The sequence below is a fragment of the Epinephelus lanceolatus genome, chromosome 7 (genome assembly GCF_041903045.1).
Source record: "Epinephelus lanceolatus isolate andai-2023 chromosome 7, ASM4190304v1, whole genome shotgun sequence".
Lineage (NCBI taxonomy): Eukaryota > Metazoa > Chordata > Actinopteri > Perciformes > Serranidae > Epinephelus > Epinephelus lanceolatus.
The window spans coordinates 25,974,350-26,000,478 of NC_135740.1; the positions used below are offsets into that span (position 1 = coordinate 25,974,350).

Genomic DNA, 26,129 nt, shown 5'->3' on the forward strand with positions numbered 1-26,129 from the left:
TGAATGGCTGCACAGTTTGATGTGGTAAGCTGCACCAGGCAGCCGTAGACTGAGTCTGTCACTGAAATGACTGTGGTAATGAAGCTTTGTCAGTGTCTCATGGTACAGTATCGTTCAGCAAAAAAAGTTTCAGTACTGTCAAAGATTGACTGGTTGCTTTTGATATGATCGAGTCAAATGCTCTAGCACTGGATGAAAACAAAGCACATGGAATGAGTTTGCCTTTTTCAATGAAACTATTCACAACAGTGTATGGGAAACATGTAAGTCACATTGCACAAAGTGTTTGCCAAATTAATGCAATGTAAAAATGTGCAGCCATTGCTTGCTAGGTAGAGACACGTGGCCCAAACAGCTTTGTGATATTGAAGGTTGTGGAGAGTTTGGTAATAATGAAACAATTGTTCAAGCAGGTCAGAGATGCATGCAGACATACCTTATAATGTTGATGGTTGCAAATGTGTATCTATAGTGCACATAAAGATATAGAGAAGCTAGGCATGCTTGTAAATTAACTTGATATAAACTAATAGAAATATGGTAATTTGTTACATCATTGTTTGCTTATTGAAAGCGATTATGCATTGTGGCCAGCACTATCTAATAAAGTCGATTGACCACACCCAGTAAGTAACATACATACTTTTGCATTTCTGACTATACCTGAAAGGTGATCAACTTTTTGATGCAGTGGTAGTCATAAATATGATTAAAACAAATACATGGTAAACCCAGATACAAAGCTGTCATTAATCAACAGAGTAAGAGGTTGGATGTGTATTGTGTGTGTAAGCATATACGAATGTGTACTTGTTGTAGTCTGATAGAACTACTGAGAATGTCCATTTGTGTTAAAGCGAGAGCGTGCACTAACATGCTGGCATATGCTGTGCCTTTCTGCACCTCTGTGTGTGTTTTCATAGAGCAAGGCAGCTTTATCTATCATTGTCCTCTCTATTGACATTGGAGCTGGGGTGTAGGCACAGGATTGGGCTGCTTTCCTCAGGGCAGGGTGTGGCCTGACTCCAAGCAAATTTCCAAAACACAGCGCTGGGGAAGGAGGGGGGGGGGTGGAGGCTATGTTGTGTGAAAGGGTTTTACTACCATCTAGTGTTTACCATTGGGTCCTACAAGCCAGACCAGCTAACAGAGTGGAGTTAGTAAATAGGACTTACCTTAAGAGGGATGCACTGTTTTTCATGATTTTGTCTTAATGATTATTATTGTCTTTTCTTCATGCAGGAAAACCAAGAGAGTGTTTCCAACACACCAGGGCTTAAATAGAGGAAAGCAAAAACAAGGTATTTTACAAAGATCTCAAAAAATCCCTTGTACTTTTTGTATCTCATCCTGTATACTGTATATATACTAAAAAAACATATGCTGCAAGGTCTTACTGACATACTTGTGTTTTTTCACCTGAACCCCTTATTTACTGTATATGGTTATGTTTACAGATGGCTGAAGAGGAGGAAACCAGAGAGGTGCTCTTTCCAGATTGGGAGGGTCCAGACAAAACTGGCTTGACCATTGAACAGACAAGTGGAGGAGAGCTCTTTGTCAAGGAGGTCAAAGGAGAGTCACCTGCAGCACGGTCTGGAAAAGTATATGAAGGTAGCAAATACATTTTCTTTCTCAAATCATCAAGTATGAAGTAAAATTTGTCTCAAATTTATTCTGTATTCTAGTATTGTTAACAGAGTTTTTGCCACTGTCTCTGCAAAATTCATAGGTGACCAGATTGTGGGCGCCACTGTCTACTTTGACAACATGAGCTCAGAAGAAACAGCTGAGCTACTGAAGACGTTGAACCGACACAAGGTTGGACTGAAACTACAAAACAAATCCCCTTGCTGCTCACCTGTGAGTACACCATGTCGTTCACCAATCGGCACCCTGACATGGGAAGGGAAGACCCGGTTTGGAGGTTCCAGTCCAGACATCATCCTTGTAAGCCCTTTTTGAAATTATATGGTCACTTTTTTGTTTATGGGGAAGCTACTGAACAGAGTACATGGTATAATATCATTTCCTGTTGTATTTCCTGTCTTTTTCTATCAACAGAGTGGGGAGGATGAGGACTATAAGAGAATATACACAAAAAAGATTAAACCAAGGCTGAAGTCTGAAGACCTTGCAGAGGGAGTGGATGTTCGCACAGAGCGGCATAGCAGCACAAGCAGTGATGGCAGCACAATTACTACCATCACCCGCCGCATCACTACCTACACCGTGGATATGCCGGGTGGCATAAGTGAGCAACTTGAACTGTCAAGCCCAGAGTTTAAGGGGCTACAACAAGAATCTGGAGATGGCACTTCTTACATCAGAATCTCACATGGCAGCCCTTCAGGTAACGTGAAACCAGAAGAGGGAGTTTTTGAGTCAAGCAATGTATCTGTCAGTGGGCCACAAGTCAGCACCACAGAGACACGCTGGAGCAGTGGGGGGGTTCAGATTAAAACAACTACAAGAGAGGTAGAAAGAGACAAAAGTCCAGGTCTTGGATTTAAAGGATCTAACTTTGGACCAACAGGGGCTAAAGGCCAGGGAGACTTTGAGATCTTAAGAGGGAGTGGAGAACAAGGTGACAGAAATATTCAGTTGTCAGGAATAAGCAAGACACTAAGAGACAGCACAAACACTGGTAGTAAGTATGTTACAATAGGAGGATTGGTAGGTGGAGAGGTAACCTCAACTGATGAGAATGGAGGGTCAATTAGTATGTCCTTACCAGGAAAAAGCATGCAGATTTTGACATCATCCACAGATAAAACCCAAGAGCGAAGTGCTGACGCCAGTTCTGGTGAAAGGACAAAGGTGAAGGTATCTGAGGAAAAGGGATCAGGCAGTATTGATCTTCCGAATGTCAGACTTGGTGGAGGTTCCATAGATAGTGATGCTGAATTGAGAGGTGGCAGGATAGGAGGAACAACAACAACAGGAATAACAGTAGGCAATGTTGCCTCAGGATATTCCTCGAGGCCAGGCAAGATTTCAGTGGCAGGTGTGAATGTCAACCTTACAGGTTCAAAGTTGAAAGGTGAGGTTGATGTTAACTTGCCAAGCACAAAGGGAGGAATAAAATCATCTAGAATAGACACTGAAGTCCCAGGCTATGAATATGAAGAAGTGCGAAAACCAGAAGCAGACATCAGAGGGATAGATACACAGATCAGAGGTCCAAGTTCTAACATTGAAGGGCCAGTTGTCAGTGTAAGACTTCCAGAGGCTGACTTCAAAGCACCCGAAATCAACTCGAGCATTCAAACCAATGTACCAAAAAGTGATAGCAAATACAAAGTGGAAGTGTCAAAGGTAAAAATTCCATCTTTATCTGGGCCAGATACAGATTTGAACCTGAAGAGTTCCAAGGCAGAGGGAGGTATTGATGTAGCAGTGCTAAAGCCTGAGGGAGAACTAAAGGCACCCAAAATAGACATTAAAGGCCCAGCTATAAACATTGAGGGGGAAGAAGGAGATTTAAAAATGCCTCAAATAAAGATACGATCATATGGGGCCAAGGGACCAAGAGTTGACATAAAAGCACCTAAGGCTGGCATTGAAGCACCAGAAGTTGATGGTGAAGGAGTGAAATTCAAGATGCCATCCAAAACAGGACCCACAATGCCAGAATCAGACATCAGCCTGAAAGGAAGTAAGGTGAAGGTAGAAATGGATGTGTCAGTGCCAAAAATTGAGAGACACACAACAAAACCTGAAGTTGAGACAAACATTAATGTGAAAGCACCTGGTGTTGACATTCATAGGGCAGATGCCAAATTCAACATACCAACCATATCAGGAACAAAAATCTCCATGCCAAGTGTGGATTTCAGTCAGAGAGGACCGGAAATCAAAGGGGACGTGGATGTGTCAGCTCCAAAGATAGAGAGAGACATTAAAACGCCTGGAGTTGATATTAAAGGGCCAAAGAGTGGATTTGGTATAAAAACTCCAAAAATGGAGGGTACAGATGTAGATGTAAAACTCCCCAAGACTAATATTGATGTTAAGGCACCTGAATTTGACATCAAAGGTCCAGGGATTGATATTGAAGGCCCTGAGACAAAAATCAGAGGACCAGAATTTAAACTACCATCAATGTCAGGACTCAAGCTGCCAGATGTGGATATGAGTCTGGAAGGGCCCACGATAACGGGAGACATTGACGTGTCAGTTCCAGAAATAGTGGGTGAAATGAAAACTCCCGAAGTCAAAATTGAAGGACAGGATGTTGACATTGAGGGCCGCAAAGGAGAATTTAAAATGCCTAAATTCAGCAAGCCATCCTTGGGGATTAAAGGTCCTAAAGTGCAGGGTCATAAAGTTGATGTTAGCCTCCCAAAAGCTGATATTGATATCAAAGCCCCTGAAGTGGATATTACAGGACCACACATTAAAACACCTGAGCTTGACATCAAAGGTCCATCAGTTCACACTGAAGATCCAAAAGGAGGATTTGAAATGCCAAAAATCAAAATGCCGACATTTGACAGCAAAGGTCCAAAAGTGGAGGGTCCAGATGTTGATATCAACCTTCCCAAAGGTGGCATTGATGTAAAAATGCCTGAGGTAGATATTAAAGCTCCCAAGGTTGATATCGAAGGACCAGATCTTGATATCGAAAGCTCAAAAGGAAGATTTAAAATGCCTAAATTTGGCTTGCCGAAGTTTGGGTTGAAAGGTCCACAAATGGAGGGTCCAGAAGTTGATGTCAGCCTCCCAAAAGCTGATATTGATATCAAAGCTCCTGAACTGGATATCAAAGGACCAGATCTTGACATTGAGAGTCCAAGTGGTAAAATCAAGGGACCCAAAATCAGCATGCCAAAAATTTCAGGACAAAAGCTTTCCATGTCAGATGTGGATATCAATCTGAAAGCTCCCAGTCTCAAAGGTGATGTGGATGTGTCAGTGCCAAAGATAGAGGGAGACATTAAAACACCTGAGCTGGACATCAAAGGTCCACAGGTTGACATTAAAGGTCCGAAAGGAGGATTTGAAATGCCAAAAATCCAAATGCCAACATTGGACATCAAAGGTCCAAAAGTGGAGGGTCCAGATGTTGATATCAACCTTCCCAAAGGTGGCATTGATGTAAAAATGCCTGAGGTAGATATTAAAGCTCCCAAGGTTGATATCGAAGGACCAGATCTTGATATTGAAGGCCCAAAAGGAGGATTTAAAATGCCTAAATTTGGCTTGCCAAAGTTTGGGTTGAAAGGTCCAAAAATGGAGGGTCCAGAAGTTGATGTCAGCCTCCCAAAAGCTGATATTGATATCAAAGCCCCTGAAGTGGATATCAAAGCACCAGATCTTGACATTGAGGGTCCAAGTGGTAAAATCAAAGGACCCAAAATAAGCATGCCAAAACTTTCAGGACCAAAGCTTTCCGCGCCAGATGTGGATATCAATCTGAGAGGTCCCAATCTCAAAGGTGATGTGGATGTGTCAGTGCCAAAGATAGAGGGAGACATTAAAACACCTGAGCTGGACATCAAAGGTCCACAGGTTGACATTAAAGGTCCGAAAGGAGGATTTGAATTGCCAAAAATCCAAATGCCAACATTTGACATCAAAGGTCCAAAAGTGGAGGGTTCAGATGTTGATATCAACCTTCCCAAAGGTGGCATTGATGTAAAAATGCCTGAGGTAGATATTAAAGCTCCCAAGGTTGATATTGAAGGACCAGATCTTGATATTGAAGGCTCAAGAGGAGGATTTAAAATGCCTAAATTTGGCTTGCCAAAGTTTGGGTTGAAAGGACCAAAAGTGGAGGGTCCAGAAGTTGATGTCAGCCTCCCAAAAGCTGATATTGATATCAAAGCCCCTGAAGTGGATATCAAAGGACCAGATCTTGACATTGAGAGTCCAAGTGGTAAAATCAAAGGACCCAAAATCAGCATGCCAAAAATTTCAGCACCAAAGCTTTCCATGCCAGATGTGGGTATCAATCTGAAAGGTCCCAATCTCAAAGGTGATGTGGATGTGTCAGTACCAAAGATAGAGGGAGACATTAAAACACCTGAGTTTGACGTCAAAGGTCCACAGGTTGACATTAAAGGTCCGAAAGGAGGATCTGAAATGCCAAAAATCCAAATGCCAACATTTGACAACAAAGGTCCAAAAGTGGAGGGTCCAGATGTTGATATCAATCTTCCCAAAGGTGGCATTGATGTAAAACTGCCTGAGGTAGATATTAAAGCTCCCAAGGTTGATATTGAAGGACCAGATCTTGATATCGAAGGCTCAAAAGGAGGATTTAAAATGCCTAAATTCGGTTTGCCAAAGTTTGGGTTGAAAGGTCCAAAACTAGAGGGTCCAGAAGTTGATGTCAGCCTCCCAAAAGCTGATATTGATATCAAAGCCCCTGAAGTGGATATCAAAGGACCAGATCTTGACATTGAGAGTCCAAGTGGTAAAATCAAGGGACCCAAAATCAGCATGCCAAAAATTTCTGCACCAAAGCTTTCCATGCCAGATGTGGGTATCAATCTGAAAGGTCCCAATCTCAAAGGTGATGTGGATGTGTCAGTGCCAAAGATAGAGGGAGACATTAAAACACCTGAGTTCGACATCAAAGGTCCACAGGTTGACATTGAAGGTCCGAAAGGAGGATTTGAAATGCCAAAAATCCAAATGCCAACATTTGACAACAAAGGTCCAAAAGTGGAGGGTCCAGATGTTGATATCAACCTTCCCAAAGGTGGCATTGATGTAAAAATGCCTGAGGTAGATATTAAAGCTCCCAAGGTTGATATTGAAGGACCAGATCTTGATATCGAAGGCTCAAAAGGAGGATTTAAAATGCCTAAATTCGGTTTGCCAAAGTTTGGGTTGAAAGGTCCAAAACTAGAGGGTCCAGAAGTTGATGTCAGCCTCCCAAAAGCTGATATTGATATCAAAGCCCCTGAAGTGGATATCAGAGGACCAGATCTTGACATTGAGAGTCCAAGTGGTAAAATCAAGGGACCCAAAATCAGCATGCCAAAAATTTCAGCACCAAAGCTTTCCATGCCAGATGTGGGTATCAATCTGAAAGGTCCCAATCTCAAAGGTGATGTGGATGTGTCAGTGCCAAAGATAGAGGGAGACATTAAAACACCTGAGTTTGACATCAAAGGTCCACAGGTTGACATTAAAGGTCCGAAAGGAGGATTTGAATTGCCAAAAATCCAAATGCCAACATTGGACATCAAAGGTCCAAAAGTGGAGGGTCCAGATGTTGATATCAACCTTCCCAAAGGTGGCATTGATGTAAAAATGCCTGAGGTAGATATGAAAGCTCCCAAGGTTGATATTGAAGGACCAGATCTTGATATTGAAGGCTCAAAAGGAGGATTTAAAATGCCTAAATTCGGCTTACCAAAGTTTGGGTTGAAAGGTCCAAAACTAGAGGGTCCAGAAGTTGATGTCAGCCTCCCAAAAGCTGATATTGATATCAAAGCCCCTGAAGTGGATATCAAAGGACCAGATCTTGACATTGAGAGTCCAAGTGGTAAAATCAAGGGACCCAAAATCAGCATGCCAAAAATTTCAGCACCAAAGCTTTCCATGCCAGATGTGGGTATCAATCTGAAAGGTCCCAGTCTCAAAGGTGATGTGGATGTGTCAGTGCCAAAGATAGAGGGAGACATTAAAACACCTGAGCTGGACATCAAAGGTCCACAGGTTGACATTAAAGGTCCGAAAGGAGGATTTGAAATGCCAAAAATCCAAATGCCAACATTTGACATCAAAGGTCCAAAAGTGGAGGGTCCAGATGTTGATATCAAGCTTCCAAAAGGTGGCATTGATGTAAAAATGCCTGAGGTAGATATTAAAGCTCCCAAGGTTGATATTGAAGGACCAGATCTTGATATCGAAGGCTCAAAAGGAGGATTTAAAATGCCTAAATTTGGCTTGCCAAAGTTTGGGTTGAAAGGTCCAAAAATGGAGGGTCCAGAAGTTGATGTCAGCCTCCCAAAAGCTGATATTGATATCAAAGCCCCTGAAGTGGACACCAAAGCACCAGATCTTGACATTGAGGGTCCAAGTGGTAAAATCAAAGGACCCAAATTCAACATGCCAAAAATTTCAGGACCAAAACTTTCCATGCCAGATGTGGATTTCACTCTGAAGGGTCCCAATCTCAAAGGTGATGTGGATGTGTCAGTGCCAAAGATAGAGGGAGATATTAAAACACCTGAGTTTGACATCAAAGGTCCACAGGTTGACATTAAAGGTCCGAAAGGAGGATTTGAAATGCCAAAAATCCAAATGCCAACATTTGACATCAAAGGTCCAAAAGTGGAGGGTCCAGATGTTGATATCAACCTTCCCAAAGGTGGCATTGATGTAAAAATGCCTGAAGTAGATATTAAAGCTCCCAAGGTTGATATCGAAGGACCAGATCTTGATATCGAAGGCTCAAAAGGAGGATTTAAAATGCCTAAATTTGGCTTGCCAAAGTTTGGGTTGAAAGGTCCAAAAGTGGAGGGTCCAGAAGTTGATGTCAGCCTCCCAAAAGCTGATATTGATATCAAAGCCCCTGAAGTGGATATCAAAGCACCAGATCTTGACATTGAGGGTCCAAGTGGTAAAATCAAAGGACCCAAATTCAACATGCCAAAAATTTCTGGACCAAAACTTTCCATGCCAGATGTGGATTTCGATCTGAAGGGTCCCAATCTCAAAGGTGATGTGGATGTGTCAGTGCCAAAGATAGAGGGAGACATTAAAACACCTGAGTTTGACATCAAAGGTCCACAGGTTGACATTAAAGGTCCGAAAGGAGGATTTGAAATGCCAAAAATCCAAATGCCAACATTTGACATCAAAGGTCCAAAAGTGGAGGGTCCAGATGTTGATATCAATCTTCCCAAAGGTGGCATTGATGTAAAAATGCCTGAAGTAGATGTGAAAGCTCCCAAGGTTGATATCGAAGGACCAGATCTTGATATCGAAGGCTCAAAAGGAGGATTTAAAATGCCTAAATTTGGCTTGCCAAAGTTTGGGTTGAAAGGTCCAAAAGTGGAGGGTCCAGAAGTTGATGTCAGCCTCCCAAAAGCTGATATTGATATCAAAGCCCCTGAAGTGGATATCAAAGGACCAGATCTTGACATTGAGAGTCCAAGTGGTAAAATCAAAGGACCCAAATTCAGCATGCCAAAAATTTCCGGACCAAAACTTTCCATGCCAGATGTGGATTTCAATCTGAGAGGTTCCAATCTCAAAGGTGATGTGAATGTGTCAGTGCCAAAGATAGAGGGAGACATTAAAACACCTGAGCTGGACATCAAAGGTCCACAGGTTGACATTAAAGGTCCGAAAGGAGGATTTGAAATGCCAAAAATCCAAATGCCAACATTTGACATGAAAGGTCCAAAAGTGGAGGGTCCAGATGTTGATATCAACCTTCCCAAAGGTGGCATTGATGTAAAAATGCCTGAAGTAGATGTGAAAGCTCCAAAGGTTGATATCGAAGGACCAGATCTTGATATCGAAGGCTCAAAAGGAGGATTTAAAATGCCTAAATTTGGCTTGCCAAAGTTTGGGTTGAAAGGTCCAAAAGTGGAGGGTCCAGAAGTTGATGTCAGCCTCCCAAAAGCTGATATTGATATCAAAGCCCCTGAAGTGGATATCAAAGGACCAGAACTTGACATTGAGAGTCCAAGTGGTAAAATCAAAGGACCCAAATTCAGCATGCCAAAAATTTCAGGACCAAAACTTTCCATGCCAGATGTGGATTTCAATCTGAGAGGTCCCAATCTCAAAGGTGATGTGAATGTGTCAGTGCCAAAGATAGAGGGAGACATTAAAACACCTGAGCTGGACATCAAAGGTCCACAGGTTGACATTAAAGGTCCGAAAGGAGGATTTGAAATGCCAAAAATCCAAATGCCAACATTTGACATCAAAGGTCCAAAAGTGGAGGGTCCAGATGTTGATATCAACCTTCCTAAAGGTGGCATTGATGTAAAAATGCCTGAAGTAGATATTAAAGCTCCCAAGGTTGATATTGAAGGACCAGATCTTGATATCGAAGGCCCAAAAGGAGGATTTAAAATGCCTAAATTTGGCTTGCCAAAGTTTGGGTTGAAAGGTCCAAGAGTGGAGGGTCCAGAAGTTGATGTCAGCCTCCCAAAAGCTGATATTGATATCAAAGCCCCTGAAGTGGATATCAAAGGACCAGATCTTGACATTGAGGGTCCAAGTGGTAAAATCAAAGGACCCAAAATCAGCATGCCAAAAATTTCAGGACCAAAACTTTCCATGCCAGACGTGGATTTCAATCTGAGAGGTCCCAGTCTCAAAGGTGATGTGGATGTGTCAGTGCCAAAGATAGAGGGAGACATTAAAACACCTGAGCTGGACATCAAAGGTCCACAGGTTGACATTAAAGGTCCAAAAGGAGGATTTGAAATGCCAAAAATCCAAATGCCAACATTTGACATCAAAGGTCCAAAAGTAGAGGGTCCAGATGTTGATATCAACCTTCCCAAAGGTGGCATTGATGTAAAACTGCCTGAAGTAGATATTAAAGCTCCCAAGGTTGATATTGAAGGACCAGATCTTGATATCGAAGGCTCAAGAGGAGGATTTAAAATGCCTAAATTTGGCTTGCCAAAGTTTGGGTTGAAAGGTCCAAAAATGGAGGGTCCAGAAGTTGATGTCAGCCTCCCAAAAGCTGATTTTGATATCAAAACACCTGAAGTGGACATCAAAGCACCAGATCTTGACATTGAGGGTCCAAGTGGTAAAATCAAAGGACCCAAATTCAACATGCCAAAAATTTCTGGACCAAAACTTTCCATGCCAGATGTGGATTTCAATCTGAAGGGTCCCAATCTCAAAGGTGATGTGGATGTGTCAGTGCCAAAGATAGAGGGAGACATTAAAACACCTGAGCTGGACATCAAAGGTCCACAGGTTGACATTAAAGGTCCGAAAGGAGGATTTGAAATGCCAAAAATCCAAATGCCAACATTTGACATCAAAGGTCCAAAAGTGGAGGGTCCAGATGTTGATATCAACCTTCCCAAAGGTGGCATTGATGTAAAAATGCCTGAAGTAGATATGAAAGCTCCCAAGGTTGATATTGAAGGACCAGATCTTGATATCGAAGGCCCAAAAGGAGGATTTAAAATGCCTAAATTTGGCTTGCCGAAGTTTGGGTTGAAAGGTCCAAAAGTGGAGGGTCCAGAAGTTGATGTCAGCCTCCCAAAAGCTGATATTGATGTCAAAGCTCCTGAAGTGGATATCAAAGCACCAGATCTTGACATTGAGGGTCCAAGTGGTAAAATCAAAGGACCCAAATTCAACATGCCAAAAATTTCTGGACCAAAACTTTCCATGCCAGATGTGGATTTCAATCTGAGAGGTCCCAATCTCAAAGGTGATGTGGACGTGTCAGTGCCAAAGATAGAGGGAGACATTAAAACACCTGAGTTTGACATCAAAGGTCCACAGGTTGACATTAAAGGTCCGAAAGGAGGATTTGAAATGCCAAAAATCAAAATGCCAACATTTGACATCAAAGGTCCAAAAGTGGAGGGTCCAGATGTTGATATCAACCTTCCCAAAGGTGGCATTGATGTAAAAATGCCTGAAGTAGATATTAAAACTCCCAAGGTTGATATTGAAGGACCAGATCTTGATATCGAAGGCTCAAAAGGAGGATTTCATATGCCTAAATTTGGCTTGCCAAAGTTTGGGTTGAAAGGTTCAAAAGTGGAGGGTCCAGAAGTTGATGTCAGCCTCCCAAAAGCTGATATTGATATCAAAGCCCCTGAACTGGATATCAAAGGACCAGATCTTGACATTGAGAGTCCAAGTGGTAAAATCAAAGGACCCAAATTCAGCATGCCAAAAATTTCTGGACCAAAACTTTCCATGCCAGATGTGGACTTCAATCTGAGAGGTCCCAATCTCAAAGGTGATGTGGATGTGTCAGTGCCAAAGATAGAGGGAGACATTAAAACACCTGAGTTCGACATCAAAGGTCCACAGGTTGACATTAAAGGTCCAAAAGGAGGATTGCCAAAAATCCAAATGCCAACATTTGATATGAAAGGTCCAAAAGTGGAGGGTCACCTTCCCAAAGGTGACATTAAAGTGCAGGCACCTGACGTTGACATTAAAGGTCCAGAGGTAGATATCCAAGGGCCCAAGGGTGGATTTGAAATACCTAAAATCAAAATGCCATCAATATCAGGACCCAAGATGCCAGATGTGGACATCAGTTTAAAAGGACCAAGGATAAAGGGAGATATCTCAGCTCCAAAGATTGAGGGAGACATAAAAACACCTGAAGGTGAGATTAAAGTTCCTAATGTGGAATTTGAAATTCCCGAGGGAGAACTTAGTGGGCCAAAGGTGAAGTTACCAAAAGTATCTGGACCAAAAATAACTTTGCCAGATGTTGACATCAACTTAAAGGGGCCAAAGCTGAAGGGTGACTTGAAAGGAGATGTTCAACTACCAAAAACAGAAATTGAAGGACCAGATGTTACTATTGATGTGCCAGAAATTGGCACAAAGAAAACTAAATTTAAATTGCCAAAGTTTGGATTTAAGGGCCCAAAGGTAAAAGGCCCCGAAACTGATGTGAAAATGGGAAAAGGAGATATAAATATCAAAGGGAAGACTGGAAGCTCTGAAGGTCTTAATCTTGACCTGGGAATTTCTGGTCCGAAAAGTAAGGGTTCAAAATTCAAGATGCCAAAATTTAGTATGAAAGGTTCAAAGGTTGAAATGCCAGATGTTGATGTCAGCCTCCCAAAAGCTGATATTGATATCAAAGCCCCTGAAGTGGATATCAAAGGACCAGATCTTGACATTGAGAGTCCAAGTGGTAAAATCAAAGGACCCAAATTCAGCATGCCAAAACTTTCAGGACCAAAACTTTCCATGCCAGATGTGGATTTCAATCTGAAGGGTCCCAATCTCAAAGGTGATGTGGATGTGTCAGTGCCAAAGATAGAGGGAGACATTAAAACACCTGAGCTGGACATCAAAGGTCCACAGATTGACATTAAAGGTCCGACAGGAGGATTTGAAATGCCAAAAATCCAAATGCCAACATTTGACATCAAAGGTCCAAAAGTGGAGGGTCCAGATGTTGATATCAATCTTCCCAAAGGTGGCATTCATGTTGAAATGCCTGAGGTAGATATTAAAGCTCCCAAGGTTGATATTGAAGGACCAGATCTTGATATTGAAGGCCCAAAAGGAGGATTTAAAATGCCTAAATTCGGCATGCCACACTTCGGGTCCAAGGGTCCAAAAGTGGAGGGTCCAGAAGTTGATATCAACCTTCCCAAAGGTGGCATTGATGTAAAAATGCCTGAGGTAGATATCAAAGCTCCCAAGGTTGATATCGAAGGACCAGATCTTGATATCGAAGGCCCAAAAGGAGGATTTCATATGCCTAAATTTGGCTTGCCAAAGTTTGGGTCAAAAGGTCCAAAAGTGGAGGGTCCAGAAGTTGATGTCAGCCTCCCAAAAGCTGATATTGACATCAAAGTCCCTGAAGTGGATATCAAAGGACCAGATCTTGACATTGAGAGTCCAAGTGGTAAAATCAAAGGACCCAAATTCAACATGCCAAAAATTTCAGGACCAAAACTTTCCATGCCAGATGTGGATTTCAATCTGAGAGGTCCCAATCTCAAAGGTGATGTGGATTTGTCAGTGCCAAAGATAGAGGGAGACATTAAAACACCTGAGCTTGACATCAAAGGTCCACAGGTTGACATTAAAGGTCCGAAAGGAGGATTTGAAATGCCAAAAATCCAAATGCCAACATTTGACATCAAAGGTCCAAAACTGGAGGGTCCAGATGTTGATATCAATCTTCCCAAAGGTGGCATTGATGTAAAAATGCCTGAGATAGATATTAAAGCTCCCAAGGTTGATATTGACGGACCAGATCTTGATATTGAAGGCCCAAAAGGGGGATTTAAAATGCCTAAATTTGGCATGCCACACTTCGGGTCCAAGGGTCCAAAAGTGGAGGGTCCAGATGTTGATATCAACCTTCCCAAAGGTGGCATTGATGTAAAAATGCCTGAGGTAGATATCAAACCTCCCAAGGTTGATATCGAAGGACCAGATCTTGATATCGAAGGCCCAAAAGGAGGATTTCATATGCCTAAATTTGGCTTGCCAAAGTTTGGGTTGAAAGGTCCAAAAGTGGAGGGTCCAGATGTTGATGTCAGCCTCCCAAAAGCTGATATTGATATCAAAGCCCCTGAACTGGATATCAAAGCACCAGATCTTGACATTGAGAGTCCAAGTGGTAAAATCAAAGGACCCAAATTCAGCATGCCAAAAATTTCTGGACCAAAACTTTCCATGCCAGATGTGGATTTCAATCTGAGAGGTCCCCATCTCAAAGATGATGTGGATGTGTCAGTGCCAAAGATAGAGGGAGACATTAAAACACCTGAGTTCGACATCAAAGGTCCACAGGTTGACATTAAAGGTCCAAAAGGAGGATTTGAAATGCCAAAAATCAAAATGCCAACATTTGACATCAAAGGTCCAAAAGTGGAGGGTCCAGATGTTGATATCAACCTTCCCAAGGGTGGCATTAATGTTGAAATTCCTGAGGTAGATATGAAAGCACCCAAGGTAGATATTGAAGGACCAGATCTTGATATTGAAGGCCCAAAAGGAGGATTTCATATGCCTAAATTTGGCTTGCCAAAGTTTGGGTTGAAAGGTCCAAAAGTGGAGGGTCCAGATGTTGATGTCAGCCTCCCAAAAGCTGATATTGATATCAAAGCCCCTGAAGTGGATATCAAAGGACCAGATCTTGACATTGAGGGTCCAAGTGGTAAAATCAAAGGACCCAAATTCAGCATGCCAAAAATTTCAGGACCAAAACTTTCCATGCCAGATGTGGATTTCAATCTGAGAGGTCCCAATCTCAAAGGTGATGTGGATGTGTCAGTGCCAAAGATAGAGGGAGACATTAAAACACCTGAGTTTGACATTAAAGGTCCACAGGTTGACATTAAAGGTCCAAAAGGAGGATTTGAAATGCCAAAAATCCAAATGCCAACATTTGATATCAAAGGTCCAAAAGTGGAGGGTCCAGATGTTGATATCAACCTTCCCAAAGGTGGCATTGATGTAAAACTGCCTGACGTAGATATGAAAGCTCCCAAGGTTGATATTGAAGGACCAGATCTTGATATCGAAGGCCCAAAAGGAGGATTTCATATGCCTAAATTTGGCTTGCCAAAGTTTGGGTTGAAAGGTCCAAAAGTGGAGGGTCCAGAAGTTGATGTCAGCCTCCCAAAAGCTGATATTGATATCAAAGCCCCTGAAGTGGATATCAAAGGACCAGATCTTGACATTGAGAGTCCAAGTGGTAAAATCAAGGGACCCAAATTCAGCATGCCAAAAATTTCAGGACCAAAACTTTCCATGCCAGATGTGGATTTCAATCTGAGAGGTCCCAATCTCAAAGGTGATGTGGATGTGTCAGTGCCAAAGATAGAGGGAGACATTAAAACACCTGAGCTGGACATCAAAGGTCCACAGGTTGACATTAAAGGTCCAAAAGGAGGTTTTGAAATGCCAAAAATCCAAATGCCAACATTTGACATCAAAGGTCCAAAAGTGGAGGGTCCAGATGTTGATATCAACCTTCCCAAAGGTGGCATTGATGTAAAAATGCCTGAAGTAGATATCAAAGCTCCCAAGGTTGATATCGAAGGACCGGATCTTGATATCGAAGGCCCAAAAGGAGGATTTAAACTGCCTAAATTCAGCATGCCACACTTCGGGTCCAAGGGTCCAAAAGTTGAGGGTCCAGAAGTTGATATCAACCTTCCTAAAGGTGGCGTTGGTGGTAAAATTCCTGAGCTAGATATTAAAGCTCCCAAGGTTGATATCGAAGGACCAGATCTTGATATTGAAGGCCCAAAAGGAGGATTTCATATGCCTAAATTCGGCTTGCCAAAGTTTGGGTTGAAAGGTCCAAAAGTGGAGGGTCCAGAAGTTGATGTCAGCCTCCCAAAAGCTGATATTGATATCAAAGCCCCTGAACTGGATATCAAAGGACCAGATCTTGACATTGAGGGTCCAAGTGGTAAAATCAAAGGACCCAAATTCAGCATGCCAAAAATTTCTGGACCAAAACTTTCCATGCCAGATGTGGATTTCAATCTGAGAGGTCCCAATCTCAAAGGTGATGTGGATGTGTCAGTGCCAAAGATAGAGGGAGACATTAAAACACCTGAGCTGGACATCAGAGGTCCACAGGTTGACATTAAAGGTCCGAAAGGAGGATTTGAAATGCCAAAAATCCAAATGCCAACATTTGACATCAAAGGTCCAAAAGTGGAGGGTCCAGATGTTGATATCAACCTTCCCAAAGGTGGCATTGATGTAAAAATGCCTGAGGTTGATATGAAAGCTCCCAAGGTTGATATTGAAGGACCAGATCTTGATATTGAAGGCTCAAAAGGAGGATTTCATATGCCTAAATTCGGCTTGCCAAAGTTTGGGTTGAAAGGTCCAAAAATGGAGGGTCCAGAAGTTGATGTCAGCCTCCCAAAAGCTGATATTGATATCAAAGCCCCTGAACTGGATATCAAAGGACCAGATCTCAACATTGAGAGTCCAAGTGGTAAAATCAAAGGACCCAAATTCAGCATGCCAAAAATTTCAGGACCAAAACTTTCCATGCCAGATGTGGATTTCAATCTGAGGGGTCCCAATCTCAAAGGTGATGTGGATGTGTCCGTGCCAAAGATAGAGGGAGATATTAAAACACCCGAGTTCAACATTAAAGGTCCACAGGTTGACATTAAAGGTCCGAAAGGAGGATTTGAAATGCCAAAAATCCAAATGCCAACGTTTGACATCAAAGGTCCAAAAGTGGAGGGTCCAGATGTTGATATCAACCTTCCCAAAGGTGGCATTGATGTAAAAATGCCTGAGGTTGATATGAAAGCTCCCAAGGTTGATATTGAAGGACCAGATCTTGATATCGAAGGCCCAAAAGGAGGATTTCATATGCCTAAATTTGGCTTGCCAAAGTTTGGGTTGAAAGGTCCAAAAGTGGAGGGTCCGGAAGTTGATGTCAGCCTCCCAAAAGCTGATATTGATATCAAAGCCCCTGAAGTGGATATCAAAGGACCAGATCTTGACATTGAGGGTCCAAGTGGTAAAATCAAAGGACCCAAATTCAACATGCCAAAAATTTCTGGACCAAAACTTTCCATGCCAGATGTGGATTTCAATCTGAGAGGTCCCAATCTCAAAGGTGATGTGGATGTGTCAGTGCCAAAGATAGAGGGAGACATTAAAACACCTGAGCTGGACATCAGAGGTCCACAGATTGACATTAAAGGTCCGAAAGGAGGATTTGAAATGCCAAAAATCAAAATGCCAACATTTGACATCAAAGGGCCAAAAGTGGAGGGTCCAGATGTTGATATAAATCTTCCCAAAGGTGGCATTGATGTAAAAATGCCTGACGTAGATATGAAAGCTCCCAAGGTTGATATTGAAGGACCAGATCTTGATATTGAAGGCCCAAAAGGAGGATTTAAAATGCCTAAATTCGGCATGCCAAAGTTTGGGTTGAAAGGTCCAAAATTGGAGGGTCCAGATGTTGATATAAATCTTCCCAAAGGTGGCATTGATGTAAAAATGCCTGAAGTAGATATCAAAGCTCCCAAGGTTGATATTGAAGGACCCGATCTTGATGTCGAAGGCCCAAAAGGAGGATTTCATATGCCTAAATTTGGCTTGCCAAAGTTTGGGTTGAAAGGTCCAAAAGTGGAGGGTCCAGAAGTTGATGTCAGCCTCCCAAAAGCTGATATTGATATCAAAGTGCCTGAAGTGGATATCAAAGGACCAGATCTTGACATTGAGAGTCCAAGTGGTAAAATCAAAGGACCCAAATTCAACATGCCAAAAATTTCAGGACCAAAACTTTCCATGCCAGACGTGGATTTCAATGTGAGAGGTCCCAATCTCAAAGGTGATGTGGATTTGTCAGTGCCAAAGATAGAGGGAGACATTAAAACACCTGAGCTGGACATCAAAGGTCCACAGATTGACATTAAAGGTCCGACAGGAGGATTTGAAATGCCAAAAATCAAAATGCCAACATTTGACATCAAAGGTCCAAAAGTGGAGGGTCCAGATGTTGATATCAACCTTCCCAAAGGTGGCATTGATGTAAAAATGCCTGAACTAGATATGAAAGCTCCCAAGGTTGATATTGAAGGACCAGATCTTGATATTGAAGGCCCAAAAGGAGGATTTAAAATGCCTAAATTCGGCATGCCAAAGTTTGGGTTGAAAGGTCCAAAATTGGAGGGTCCAGATGTTGATATAAATCTTCCCAAAGGTGGCATTGATGTAAAAATGCCTGAAGTAGATATCAAAGCTCCCAAGGTTGATATTGAAGGACCAGATCTTGATGTCGAAGGCCCAAAAGGAGGATTTCATATGCCTAAATTTGGCTTGCCAAAGTTTGGGTTGAAAGGTCCAAAAGTGGAGGGTCCAGAAGTTGATGTCAGCCTCCCAAAAGCTGATATTGATATCAAAGTGCCTGAAGTGGATATCAAAGGACCAGATCTTGACATTGAGAGTCCAAGTGGTAAAATCAAAGGACCCAAATTCAACATGCCAAAAATTTCAGGACCAAAACTTTCCATGCCAGACGTGGATTTCAATGTGAGAGGTCCCAATCTCAAAGGTGATGTGGATTTGTCAGTGCCAAAGATAGAGGGAGACATTAAAACACCTGAGCTGGACATCAAAGGTCCACAGATTGACATTAAAGGTCCGACAGGAGGATTTGAAATGCCAAAAATCAAAATGCCAACATTTGACATCAAAGGTCCAAAAGTGGAGGGTCCAGATGTTGATATCAACCTTCCCAAAGGTGGCATTGATGTAAAAATGCCTGAACTAGATATGAAAGCTCCCAAGGTTGATATTGAAGGACCAGATCTTGATATTGAAGGCCCAAAAGGAGGATTTAAAATGCCTAAATTCGGCATGCCAAAGTTTGGATTGAAAAGTCCAAAATTGGAGGGTCCAGATGTTGATATAAATCTTCCCAAAGGTGGCATTGATGTAAAAATGCCTGAAGTAGATATCAAAGCTCCCAAGGTTGATATTGAAGGACCAGATCTTGATATCGAAGGTCCAAAAGGAGGATTTCATATGCCTAAATTTGGCTTGCCAAAGTTTGGGTTGAAAGGTCCAAAAGTGGAGGGTCCAGAAGTTGATGTCAGCCTCCCAAAAGCTGATATTGATATCAAAGTCCCTGAAGTGGATATCAAAGGACCAGATCTTGACATTGAGAGTCCAAGTGGTAAAATCAAAGGACCCAAATTCAACATGCCAAAAATTTCTGGACCAAAACTTTCCATGCCAGACGTGGATTTCAATCTGAGAGGTCCCAATCTCAAAGGTGATGTGGATTTGTCAGTGCCAAAGATAGAGGGAGACATTAAAACACCTGAGCTTGACATCAAAGGTCCACAGGTTGACATTAAAGGTCCAAAAGGAGGATTTGAAATGCCAAAAATCCAAATGCCAACATTTGACATCAAAGGTCCAAGAGTAGAGGGTCCAGATGTTGATATCAACCTTCCCAAAGGTGGCATTGATGTAAAAATGCCTGAGGTTGATATGAAAGCTCCCAAGGTTGATATTGAAGGACCAGATCTTGACATTGAAGGCCCAAAAGGAGGATTTAAAATGCCTAAATTCGGCTGGCCAAAGTTTGGGTGGAAAGGCCCAAAGGTGGAGGGCCCAGAAGTTGATGTCAGCCTCCCAAAAGCTGATATTGATATCAAAGCCCCTGAAGTGGATATCAAAGGACCAGATCTTGACATTGAGCGTCCAAGTGGTAAAATCAAAGGACCCAAATTCAGCATGCCAAAAATTTCCGGACCAAAACTTTCCATGCCAGATGTGGATTTCAATCTGAGAGGTCCCAATCTCAAAGGTGATGTGGATGTGTCAATGCCAAAGATAGAGGGAGACATTAAAACACCAGAGTTCAATATCAAAGGTCCACAGGTTGACATTAAAGGTCCGAAAGGAGGATTTGAAATGCCAAAAATCCAAATGCCAACATTTGACATGAAAGGTCCAAAAGTAGAGGGTCCAGATGTTGATATCAACCTTCCCAAAGGTGGCATTGATGTAAAAATGCCTGAAGTAGATATTAAAGCTCCAAAGGTTGATATTGAAGGACCAGATCTTGATATCGAAGGCCCAAAAGGAGGATTTCATATGCCTAAATTTGGCTTGCCAAAGTTTGGGTTGAAAGGTCCAAAGGTGGAGGGTCCAGATGTTGATATCAACCTTCCCAAAGGTGGCATTGATGTAAAAATGCCTGAAGTAGATATCAAAGCTCCAAAGGTTGATATCGAAGGACCAGATCTTGATATTGAAGGCCCAAAAGGAGGATTTAAAATGCCTAAATTCGGCTTGCCACACTTTGGGTTGAAAGGTCCAAAACTAGAGGGTCCAGAAGTTGATGTCAGCCTCCCAAAAGCTGATATTGACATCACAGCCCCTGAAGTGGATATCAAAGGACCAGATCTTGACATTGAGAGTCCAAGTGGTAAAATCAAAGGACCCAAATTCAACCTGCCCAAAATTTCTGGACCAAAACTTTCCATGCCAGATGTGGATTTCAATCTGAGAGGTCCCAATCTCAAAGGTGATGTGGATGTGTCAGTGCCAAAGATAGAAGGAGACATTAAAACACCTGAGCTGGACATCAAAGGTCCACAGGTTGACATTAAAGGTCCGAAAGGAGGATTTGAAATGCCAAAAATCCAAATGCCAACATTTGACATGAAAGGTCCAAAAGTGGAGGGTCCAGATGTTGATATCAACCTTCCCAAAGGTGGCATTGATGTAAAAATGCCTGAACTAGATATTAAAGCTCCAAAGGTTGATATTGAAGGACCAGATCTTGATATCGAAGGCCCAAAAGGAGGATTTCATATGCCTAAATTTGGCATGCCGAAGTTTGGGTTGAAAGGTCCAAAAGTGGAGGGTCCAGATGTTGATATCAACCTTCCCAAAGGTGGCATTGATGTAAAAATGCCTGAACTAGATATGAAAGCTCCCAAGGTTGATATTGAAGGACCAGATCTTGATATCGAAGGCCCAAAAGGAGGATTTCATATGCCTAAATTCGGCTTGCCAAAGTTTGGGTTGAAAGGTCCAAAAGTGGAGGGTCCAGATGTTGATGTCAGCCTCCCAAAAGCTGATATTGATATCAAAGCCCCTGAAGTGGATATCAAAGGACCAGATCTTGACATTGAGGGTCCAAGTGGTAAAATCAAAGGACCCAAATTCAACATGCCAAAAATTTCTGGACCAAAACTTTCCATGCCAGATGTGGATTTCAATCTGAGAGGCCCCAATCTCAAAGGTGATGTGGATGTGTCAGTACCAAAGATAGAGGGAGACATTAAAACACCTGAGTTTGACATCAAAGGTCCACAGGTTGACATTAAAGGTCCAAAAGGAGGATTTGAAATGCCAAAAATCCAAATGCCAACATTTGACATGAAAGGTCCAAAATTGGAGGGTCCAGATGTTGATATCAACCTTCCCAAAGGTGGCATTGATGTAAAAATGCCTGAAGTAGATATGAAAGCTCCCAAGGTTGATATTGAAGGACCCGATCTTGATATTGAAGGCCCAAAAGGAGGATTTCATATGCCTAAATTCGGCTTGCCAAAGTTTGGGTTGAAAGGTCCAAAAGTGGAGGGTCCAGAAGTTGATGTCAGCCTCCCAAAAGCTGATATTGATATCAAAGCCCCTGAAGTGGATATCAAAGGACCAGATCTTGACATTGAGAGTCCAAGTGGTAAAATCAAAGGACCCAAATTCAGCATGCCAAAAATTTCTGGACCAAAACTTTCCATGCCAGATATGGATTTCAATCTGAGAGGTCCCAGTCTCAAAGGTGATGTGGATTTGTCAGTGCCAAAGGTAGAGGGAGACATTAAAACACCTGAGTTTGACATCAAAGGTCCACAGGTTGACATTAAAGGTCCAAAAGGAGGATTTGAAATGCCAAAAATCAAAATGCCAACATTTGACATCAAAGGTCCAAAAGTGGAGGGTCCAGATGTTGATATCAACCTTCCCAAAGGTGGCATTGATGTAAAAATGCCTGAAGTAGATATTAAAGCTCCCAAGGTTGATATTGAAGGACCAGATCTTGATATCGAAGGCCCAAAAGGAGGATTTCATATGCCTAAATTTGGCTTGCCAAAGTTTGGGTTGAAAGGTCCAAAAGTGGAGGGTCCAGAAGTTGATGTCAGCCTCCCAAAAGCTGATATTGATATCAAAGCCCCTGAAGTGGATATCAAAGGACCAGAACTTGACATTGAGGGTTCAAGTGGTAAAATCAAAGGACCCAAATTTAACTTGCCAAAAATTTCTGGACCAAAACTTTCCATGCCAGACATGGATTTCAATCTGAGAGGTCCCAATCTCAAAGGTGATGTGGATGTGTCAGTGCCAAAGATAGAGGGAGACATTAAAACACCTGAGCTGGACATCAAAGGTCCACAGGTTGACATTAAAGGTCCAAAAGGAGGATTTGAAATGCCAAAAATCCAAATGCCAACATTTGACATCAAAGGGCCAAAAGTGGAGGGTCCAGATGTTGATATCAACCTTCCCAAAGGTGGCATTGATGTAAAAATGCCTGAAGTAGATATGAAAGCTCCCAAGGTTGATATTGAAGGACCAGATCTTGATATCGAAGGCCCAAAAGGAGGATTTCATATGCCTAAATTCGGCTTGCCAAAGTTTGGGTTGAAAGGTCCAAAAGTGGAGGGTCCAGAAGTTGATGTCAGCCTCCCAAAAGCTGATATTGATATCAAAGCCCCTGAAGTGGATATCAAAGGACCAGATCTTGACATTGAGGGTCCAAGTGGTAAAATCAAAGGACCCAAATTCAACATGCCAAAAATTTCAGGACCAAAACTTTCCATGTCAGATGTGGATTTCAAACTGAGAGGTCCCAGTCTCAAAGGTGATGTGGATGTGTCAGTACCAAAGATAGAAGGAGACATTAAAACACCTGAGCTCAACATCAAATGTCCGTCTGTTGACATTGAAGGTCCACAAGGAGGATTTGAAATGCCAAAAATCAAAATGCCATCCGTTGGCTTGAAAGGTCCAAAGTTGGAGGGCCCAAGCGTTGACATAAATCTTCCCAAATCCAACATTGATGTTAAAGCACCTCATGTTGATTATAACTTAAAAGGAAAGATGGATGCATCAGCACCCAAATTGGATGCAGATATCAAAGGTCCAAATACTAACATTGCAGTACCCACCATCACAATGGAAGGTTTGTCCGTTGATCCTGTAAAGACAGGTGTTACATTTCCCAAGTTTAAAGGTCCTAAGTTTGGAATGAAATCTCCAGAAGTTGAGGGGAAGACACCCACGTTCAGTGTTGGAGTGAAAGGTCCCAAAACAGAAGTTAGTCTCCCAGATAACGAAGCAAGTCTTGATGCCCCAGATATTAATATCAATGTAAAGGGCAAAAAGGGGAAATTCAAACTTCCCAAAGGAAAAGGAAAGGTAAAGAAACCTGATGTTGACATAGAAACACCAGCAGTAGACCTAGATGTAGACACACCCCATATTCATGTCAAAGGAACAAAGGTAAAGAAGCCTCTTTTTGGTAAGCTTCATTTCCCTGATGTGGAATTAGATATTAAATCACCAAAGTTAAAAGGAGATGGATCTTTTTCAGAGGGATTCAGATCACCTGATACAGATTTTCCATCTGCTAGCTTGAACACCGCTATTGAGGGCTCTGGTATTGGCGGTCCAAATGTGAACGTCTCCACTTCTGATATTGATGCAAATCTAAACAGACAAGGAGAGGTTTCCATGTCTGCTGGTTTTAAAGGCCCAAAAATAAATGTGAAGGGTAGTGCAGAGGTTGATGCAAGTGCTTCAGGGGGGAGTGCAAGTGGTGGCCTTCATTACCCAGAAGGTACAGTAACATTTCCCAAAATCAAGGTCCCAAAATTTGGTATTGCTCTGCCTCAGTTGGAAGGCCAGGGACATGGAGGAAATGTTGAATCAGCTAGTGGAGGCATAAACATACAGTCTCCATCTGTTAGTTGCCAAGTCAGTTCACAAAATATTGAGGTTCCCAGTCCAGAGCTGAGGCACAGTGAAGGAAAGGTTAAGGTAAAGATGCCAAAATTGTTTGGAAAATCAAAAGCAAAGGGCAGTAGTGCAGGTGACCTTCGGGGACCAGAGGTAGAATTGAGTACGAGTGGAAAAGGTGGTAAGGTACATGCAGGAGAACTGATGGGTGGAAAATTAGAATTAGAGGGTGATCCTGGGCTGAGTGTGTCAACAAAAAGCAAGTCAGCCTCATTGGATCTATTTCAGAGATCACGGCATCGGTCTTCTTCCGATGAGGGGGGCCTTGCAGGTAGTTCTCCTTCAGCTCACCTGGAAGCTGAGGGTGGCGACATTTCATTAGACCTAGGTGGAAGCAAGGCCAAAGGAAAGAAAGGCAAGTTGAAGTTTGGCACTTTTGGAGGTTTTGGTTCAAAGTCAAAGGGCTCATATGAAGTGTCACTTGGTGAGGAAAGTGAAGCAGGCGTTTCTCTACCCTCTAAAAAATCGAGATTGTCGTCATCTTCCAGCAGTGACAGTGGTTCAAGAGGTGGTTTCAGGTTCCCAAGACTTGAACTTTCTGTCTCACCAAAAAAATGATTAAATATGAGGCAAGTTAAACTCTCTCGTGTACACCCACATACACTTTTCTGATACGGTAATTTTTTCAGTCTAAAGCTTTTTAAAACCTAAGGAGGTGTACAGCCATCTCAACTTTGTTAACTATGAGTACTTTGTTTTCAGTAATTAGACAGGAGTGCATGAGATTGTTTAAAATCCCTTCAAACTGTAAATAAGATTAATTTGTATTGTAATAATAAATGTTTTTTCTGTACATAGTCCAGATTTATTGAACATATGCCATCTCACCAAATTATCATCAACAGTTTATTACAGGGTTTGCCTTTTTGTCCTTTTTCATTCTTTTAAATGAATGTTATTAATGAACGGGTGTGGTATATTTTTATCCAGGGGTCTATTGCACAGAACAGATAGTTACAACAGTAATTTTGAAGGAAAATGTTGCTTATACATCCAGACACAAATATAAACAGTTACCGTGTTTTATGTAAGAAATTATTTTATTTTCAAGCTTGATATTATATAATCAATGCAGAAGTATATTTAGGCAACATAGAGCTGGCCCTTTGTAATACATTCTAAAGAGTAATGGTGTACATACCATAATTGCAAAGACAATCGCTGTTTGGAAACTATAAATCTCTCTGAAGTGCTGTCAGTACTTTTCTGTTAATTTTTAAGAAACTTTTTTCACCCTCTGATTTTGTGCCATTTACCAAAAAATATGTATTGTTTCATTTGTTTTAAACATGTTTTGTTTCCTAATCCTGTCATTTTCATTCTTACCTGTTTTATGATCCTCAGTATTTTATTTCATGTCACTCTCTCTTTGTACACAAACCTTATGATAATGTAAAAAAATGTCACAAATAAACTGTCACTTTTTGATTGCAACAAAATTTGTGTTGATAGAGAGTTGCATAGTTTTGATCAGATATGATCGAGATAGAGCATGATTCTTTGGGTCTATTCTTTTGTGTGCATTCTGCCAAATAAACTAAATAAAAGATTTATATAATTTATGGAGTTTCTTAAGTCACTATGTGCCAGTGCCTCAATCACATGATATGATACAGGCAATTGTTGATTGCGCTTGTCTATATTTTGTTACACATTACAGTCATTTTATCCAAGTTTTCAATTGATATCCATGTTGCTGAACTACATTACCTTTTAATGTTTCCTTTGTTTATGTGTAGTACTATTCTCTCAGATTTATTTAAGTGAAAACTTTATTCAGTGCCATTTGGATTATTATGCATTTTTATATGATTTACTCATTAGGAATAATCTATTAATTAATTAAACTTGAATTATCATTTGTATTTTTGAGACTTGACAGACCTACTGCCGATGTCACTACTGATGCAGCAACCTGTTCTCTTTCCCAG

At 41.7% G+C, this 26,129-nt stretch overlaps 1 protein-coding gene across 1 annotated transcript in view; it reads left to right on the forward strand.

The window, feature by feature from the left end:
* ahnak (AHNAK nucleoprotein) overlaps positions 1 to 25,760 on the forward strand; it is a 38,281-nt gene extending 12,521 nt beyond the window's left edge. The window contains exons 3-6 of the mRNA XM_078169376.1: positions 1,243 to 1,301; positions 1,458 to 1,614; positions 1,733 to 1,950; positions 2,065 to 25,760. Coding sequence (XP_078025502.1) covers positions 1,458 to 1,614; positions 1,733 to 1,950; positions 2,065 to 24,756 — 23,067 coding nt within the window. The 5' untranslated portion in view covers positions 1,243 to 1,301 and the 3' untranslated portion in view covers positions 24,757 to 25,760. The remainder of the gene's footprint in view (positions 1 to 1,242; positions 1,302 to 1,457; positions 1,615 to 1,732; positions 1,951 to 2,064) is intronic.
* The last annotated feature ends 369 nt before the right edge of the window (positions 25,761 to 26,129 follow it).